This window comes from Linderina pennispora, assembly GCF_002104995.1.
Source record: "Linderina pennispora strain ATCC 12442 chromosome Unknown DL89scaffold_81, whole genome shotgun sequence".
NCBI lineage: Eukaryota > Fungi > Kickxellomycota > Kickxellomycetes > Kickxellales > Kickxellaceae > Linderina > Linderina pennispora.
Window position 1 is genome coordinate 32,864 of NW_024468329.1, and position 6,559 is coordinate 39,422.

Genomic DNA, 6,559 nt, shown 5'->3' on the forward strand with positions numbered 1-6,559 from the left:
CCCAGCGCAGTCAAGTAAAAAGGCAAGCCCTGGCCGTTCATGTATCCAGCCAGCGAGATTAGGCTCATGGTGGTCGCCGAGAAGCCCGTGAGGATGAGCCGAGTGCTATCGCCGAACAGCAGCGAAGTTGACTTTACGCCAGCGACAACATCATCACGCTTGTCCTGGTGGCCGTATATTGTGTCATACACGAGCGTCCATGACACACCAGCAGCGTAAAGCGGCAGCGTGACGGCCCAGTTCATGCCACCAGTGATAGCAGTCCACCCGACCAGCGCACCCCAGTTGAAGGCGAGGCCAAGCACAAACTGCGGCCAGTACGTGATACGCTTCATAAACGGGTAGATGATGACCAGAGGCATTGATCCGAGCGTGAACGCGATCGTGTACGGGTTGAGCTGGACCAGAACACCCAGGGCGACGGACAGCTGGGCACCTAGGAACACAAATGCCTTGGGCCGGCTGATCAGTCCTGAGGCAATGGGCCGGATGCGAGTGCGCTCGACCATCTTGTCAAACTTGACATCCCACATGTCATTAATGGTGCATCCGGCGCCTCGCATGACCACAGCACCAGTGCCAAACAGCGCCAGCATGTATGCCATCTCGGTAGGCGGCATGCCGGTGCTGTAGGCGGCCATGCCGATTCCCCAAGCTACGCAGTAAACCCATCCAGCCAAAGCATTATTAGCGTCTACTTTGTTAAATATTCGCAGTGACATAGGCGTCGATGCTCTGCAACTTACCACACGGCCAGTACAGCAGCCAGGTGCCAATGGGCTTATCGATCCGGGTCAGGAACAGGTATGGCCGGGTGCTCTTTGGGAACCGGTCAATAAACGGTCCGTAGCTGGGCACTGCAGGAACTGCTGGCTCCGATGAGGACAGCGATGCTTCTGCGTTCTTTGCTGGCTGTGTCGACGACGAATACTGGGCGCTGAGTGCAGGGATAACAGAGAGTCGCGGCTTAGCGTAGTGGCAGAGGCTGGTGCGCGAGGTGGCCTGCAGCCGCTGGGTGTGGAGCGACTGCGCACGGGGGCTGAAAGAGCTGCTTGTAGCGCCAGCAGCATGGGCAGGTCGCTGGTTAAACAGCGGTCCGCGCAAGTACTGGATAGCCGACAGACTGCTGCGGGCGTTCACCGAGCGGCCTAGTGTCCGGGAAAGCATCGTCGGGAGAAAAATAGACGTAAAAGCATAAAAGCGAAGCTGAGAAGCGACTTTGCTGATAACAGCCAGGAACTAGCCTCTTGGTTTGCGACTATTTTCCTCCTTCCTGGAGTGGTTTTTTGTGCAAGTCCGCCGCCTCTGCTTTTCTGCTCCACATTAATTTTTTTTCCGCATCCGAAATTGCCAACCTCACAATGAGCCAGCGAAGCAGCGTGAAATTCCCCCGCAAGCAGGAGGAGCTGACCAGAGACACGCCCAAGGTGCGCGAGAACTACGACCCACAGCAGCTGATGGAGGAGCTGAAGAACGAGGTCCTGACGGAAGAGGAGCAGCTGCGTATCTTGCAAAAGCTGATCTACCAGACCGACGCCGACATCGAGACCTTCTCGACGTTCCTAAAGTTGCCGGTTGTGGTCACCCTGATGCTAAACCTGATCTTTGTCTACCGGTACGTGATGGGAGGGCTCGCGGGCTATGGCCGAGGACTGCCGACTCTGCCGTTTGTCAACTACGAGATCCGGTCGCGCAACCCGATCATGGCGACGGAGCTTGGCGTGGTCATACTGCAGTTTGTGTTCTACATGCTCTCATCGCGCAGATGGGGGTGGATCATGAAGTCGATCTATTGGGTGCTTGCGGTCAGCGGAATCGGCCATGCGATGCTTTGCGAAAAGACGGGATTCATCGAGTTCCTGTGGTGGATGCTGCCTGTGCTCAATCTGCTAGTGGTCGGATATGCTCAGCTCAACATGCGGCGGAGTCTGCTTGACATTGAGGAGCTTGCCAAAAAGACGTATCACGTCAAGAGTGCCTAGACGCTCTCTCTTCTCATCTCTGTATATTACGTTTTTCAAGGGTGTCAACAGCTGAAGTCTTTATTAACAAGAATGATGATGCAGTTTCAGGTACCAAGTGAAATCTAGTAGATACGGCCAGCGAATCCACCAAAGCCGCCAAACGGTGGAATGCCAGCCCCAACTCCGGCTCCAACCCCAGCGCCAACCCCAGCACCGACTCCCGCTCCGACTCCTGCCCCGACTCCAGCTCCAATTCCAGCGCCGTAACCGCCAAGCATACCGTAACCGCCGCCAATGCCATAGCCTCCACCAAACAGCCCGTACCCAGCACCAACACCAGCACCAACACCAGCACCGACTCCTGCTCCGACTCCTGCTCCGACTCCTGCTCCGACTCCTGCTCCAATTCCAGCACCGACTCCCGGGACACCATAGAACTGAGCAGAAGCAATGGTGCTCGAAAGGGCAATAACTACGGCAAAGATCTTGACCATTATTGATATAAGGGTGTGCTGTTGATATGTGATTGAAAGTGAATTGCAAGGGAATATCGCTGTGATATGGAGTTGCTGGAAGATACAGCGCTGCACAAGGGATATTTATATTCGACTAGCCCAAGCGATACCTCCTGCATGACTCTCACATCATGAAATTACCACACATTTGCCAGTCAGTAGATAGGTTAGTAAATTGGACAAAACACAGATGGAACTACGGTACAGTATAGAGTAGAGTTTAGATGGTAAAAGAAGTCAAATGAAAGAAAGCTATATAAACAGTAGATGGCCAGAAGGACGCAGCTTGCGTCGCTCTCCTTCTGTTCTGCCACTTTTCGGAGACAAGGGGCACCGGGCATGAGTATGAACACATTGAGCGTGTGTGGGTTTTTCATATTGAGAGCGTAGCCCAAGCAGTTGGCAGCACTGATCCCAGGCATGACGTAGTGGAGCGTAGCAGCAGTGACGCCGCGCTACTGCAAGCACTGCGGATCGTATTAACGCACTTCATGGCAACAGAGTAAGGACAGGATCGTGCTGCTGCGTGCCCAGGCGGATCACCCTCGATAGCCAGCGCAAGCAGCGTCCAGATAATCTCCTCCACTGGCCGCACATTGCCATACTTGGGAGCGCGGATATCAGCAAACGACGGCAGCTCGACTGCCAGCCACCAGCACTTTGTGCAATCGGAGCACCCAGAGCACCAAAACACTCGCTGCCAAACGCCATGTTAACAGCAGCATGCCCTGCGATGTCGTCAGGGTCGAGGATACACGTCTGCGGACTCATATGGAGCGTATCCCGCAGATGCACGAGCCAGCGCTGGACAGCGCCGTGGCTCATATCGGCAGTCACCAGGTATGCAGGTGCTCGGACGACGAGTCCTCGGGGTCAAGCACAGACAGCGTATACAGCGGGTATCCGTTGATGTTGGTGCCCATAGCGCGTTCCAGCGACAAGACAAGCGACGGCAGTGGTCTGTTGGCGATGGAAGGCACGATGCTGCCTGCGCACGCACAAAGCCAAACGAGAATGGCTCTGTTTCGACAAACGGCAGATGGCCAAGAGTCTTCCACAGCGCCATCCACTGAGTCAGGCCGGTGGTTGCGTAGGGCGCCGGGGCAGGCGCAATCTGTATGTCCTGCGCATACAGTTTGGACAGCTCGCCAGCACTTGCCAGCGCTCCGGCCCCGGCAATGTGCGTGCTGGCCGACGAGGCCATGCTCGTATATGAGATGAGCGGCGTGTCGGGAATTGGCGTGTACTGGACGGGCTCAGGGGCTCGGTCGGCAGCGTGGTTGACGAGGATTCCGACGAGCTGTTTCTGGCCACACGTCTGCTGTGTTTCCTGGCGCTCTTCTTGGTCAGCTCGTGGCCATGGTGCATCGGGAAGTAGCGGATGGTGGCGGTCCCATCGATATCGCAGGTCACATAGGCGGCGCACGGACACCCGACCTTCTTTGACTTCCTCGTGTTCTTTGCAACCCGGCCCTCCAGCACTGCAATTTTATCTTTGGCCTTGATTTCAGGGCGGCCGTAGCAATGGCACACGTACTTGCAGTACCATCCGCGCACGCGCTTCTTCTTGCCGCCGCACTGGACAAACCGGAAGTTCCCTACCTTCTGCTCCTTATCAAGCCAGGCCGGGATCTGCGACTCATGCATGGTGAAGTGCTTGCAGTGGCCCACCTCATCATGCTCTTCGACAATGGTGGCCGAAGGGCTGGGGCTCTTGTCGGCGACCAGCTGGCCAGCAGAGGGAGTGAGGGGAGGGGCCATTAGGAACTGCAGCTCGGTGAGCGGCTGGTCAGGCACAGCAGCCGGTGGGTCAGCACAGGGCCGAACAGGTCGCACGCTAGTGGCGCGCCGTCGAAGGGGCAGCAATGGCTGAGTCAGGGCGGATGCCGAAGCCAGGAGCGCTTCGACATCCGGCCCGAGATTAGACGGGTCGTCACTACTACTACTACCAGGCGGGCGGCTGGTCAGCGAGGAGTAGATTGGGGATGTGGGCGGCAGCAGAGGCTGCGAGTTAGGCGCAGGGACAGGCTGCCTGGACCGCCAGACCTCTTTCCCGAGTTGCTGGAGTTGTTCATTGAATACAAGGGGTGCATCTTGTGCGAGTTGCTGCAAAAAAATCTGAAATGATGTCTGAGCTTGCGTATTTAAAGGGGGAGCTATTGGAAAAGCAGATGTAACAATGTGAGAAAAGCGCAGGGAGGCAAGGGGAGGCTAGCAGGGAGTGGGTATATAAAGTGCTCTGTGGGGGGACGAGGTGGTGGGAATGGCCGAGCGCGACGCCCAGTGACAATGGGCGAGTTTGCTGGAAGGGAAATCCGAGCGACATACACTTTTTGGCGCCTAATGCGGGCACGATTTTGCTTGTTTTGACCACCTCAGGCATCGTGACCCAAGGCTGCCATTCATTAGCAGCAGCATATTTAACGCGCTGCTGGCGAGTTCGTGTGCACTCCTCTCAGGTAAGCTGGTGATCGTAGAGCGATACTGCACGCAGCTCAAGAGCATGGTTCCCAGAAAAAACCAACATTCAGCCGCCTTCAGCAGAGCCCTTAGAACGCCGAGCGTTTCCTTCGTCGATCGCGGAATTCAGGCCTGATAGACAAGCATTTTGACATGGGCAGCACCCAATTGCAAGCAGCGAGTTGGAACGAGTGTTCCCGCGCTGTCACGCACATTCACCGTATGACATGCGCCGTGATATCACCACAATCGCTATATATTTTTGTGCCAGCCTACAAGAACCCAACTAGGCACTGGTCAAGAATCATGTCGACGTTGACCCACGAATGTGTCTCGGCAAACAGCTTGGATCCATCCTTGCCTGCTGCCCTCATCAACTGGCCGCGGCCGCCAGGGTGAAAGTTCATATACCTAGTGACATTGTAGACCTTGCCGTAGATGACCATCCAGCAGTCGTCACGTTTATTGTGCTTTGCAACCTCCTCCATTGTCAGACGCCGCAGCTGCTGCACCCGCGGAGGTCCTCGCCTGAGGACTTTAGGCGCGCCCAGTCCATTGGCGAGTGACCCGGGGCCAGCGCAACCTTGTGCCGCACGCGGCCTGCAGTCGTAGATGCAGCAAGCTGCGGGCTGTTCCGTGCCGGGAAATTGAATGATGTGGGTTTGGGAAGAGGCGCCAGTCCGGTACTCCGCGCTGCTGATGTGCCCTGCTGCTCCTACAATCGTGGACAGAAGTGCCGGTTTTCAGCCTAAACCGCCTAATCGATTGACACGAGGTGCTCTGTCCGATATATGTACCTCGCGTGGCGGCGGTAGCGACATTATCCGGGTGTATGTGAAAGTGACTGTGTTTATGCAGATGCAGGAGAGAGAAAGGCACGTCGGAAGTGCCTGTGCGCCCGCCAATTTGTCATCTCGGCCACAGACATCCTGGGAAATAGCCAGCCCTGGTCGGAATCTGATCGATCAGCTGCTCTCTGGATCAGGCAGCAAAAAAAAGGTTGTGCCTGCTGCCCTCCTCACTAACGCTCCAGTCTTGCAGCCTCCTATATCTTATTGCAAATACACAACAGAAACACGCAGAATGGCGGGTGGAATCAGCAACAAGCGGCCGCGCAACAGCAGCGGGTTCTCGTCAGACCTGGATCGGCGGGTTGGGCGGCTGCTGCGCGACTACATGGTTGAGGAACAGGCAACAACGACTGGGCCGTTTTCGTTTCCCAGTACCTCCAAGCTCGTCGACTACGTGCGCGAAGTAGACATGAGCCTGCGGCGACAGAAGCTGCTGCAGCTGGAAAGAGCGTGCAGCGAGTGGTGGGCGTATGAGACGCCAGCAGGACAACCAGCAGTGCAGTCGGCGGCGCCATCAGCCGCACACACCAGCGACGAGGAGCCAGATATCGACGGATCAATGGACTTTGACGACCTGGAGGCAGTGCCGACGATGGAGGTCAAGGACAACGGTGCAATGAACGGTCGCTGATGAAGCTGTGGGGAGCAAAGGCGGAGAGCGCAGCAGCGGCAATGAACACAGCCACCACTGCGCCAGCACACCGCAGAAAGAGGCGACGCCGGATGTGACGACAGCTGGCCATGCGGGGACGCAGGAAGAAGCGGCGCA

The 6,559-nt window shown here is 56.6% G+C and overlaps 2 protein-coding genes across 2 annotated transcripts; both read right to left on the reverse strand.

Moving 5' to 3' along the window:
- Nucleotides 1-1,988: 1,988 nt before the first annotated feature.
- Nucleotides 1,989-2,682, reverse strand: DL89DRAFT_175191 (uncharacterized protein). Its single transcript, XM_040883849.1, has one exon. It carries the CDS (start codon nucleotides 2,395-2,397, stop codon nucleotides 1,996-1,998), a length of 402 nt encoding a protein of 133 aa, XP_040739303.1. The 5' UTR covers nucleotides 2,398-2,682; the 3' UTR covers nucleotides 1,989-1,995.
- Nucleotides 2,683-3,428: 746 nt separating this feature from the next.
- On the reverse strand, nucleotides 3,429-4,395 carry DL89DRAFT_175178 (uncharacterized protein). The gene has a single exon (XM_040883848.1). It carries the CDS (start codon nucleotides 4,238-4,240, stop codon nucleotides 3,554-3,556), a length of 687 nt encoding a protein of 228 aa, XP_040739304.1. The 5' UTR covers nucleotides 4,241-4,395; the 3' UTR covers nucleotides 3,429-3,553.
- Nucleotides 4,396-6,559: the final 2,164 nt, after the last annotated feature.

Coding starts and splice junctions, on each gene's coding strand:
- DL89DRAFT_175191 (XM_040883849.1), bottom strand. CDS start 2,397: ATGGTGTCCCGGGAGTCGGTGCTGGAATTGGAGCAGGAGTCGGAGCAG.
- DL89DRAFT_175178 (XM_040883848.1), bottom strand. CDS start 4,240: ATGGCCCCTCCCCTCACTCCCTCTGCTGGCCAGCTGGTCGCCGACAAG.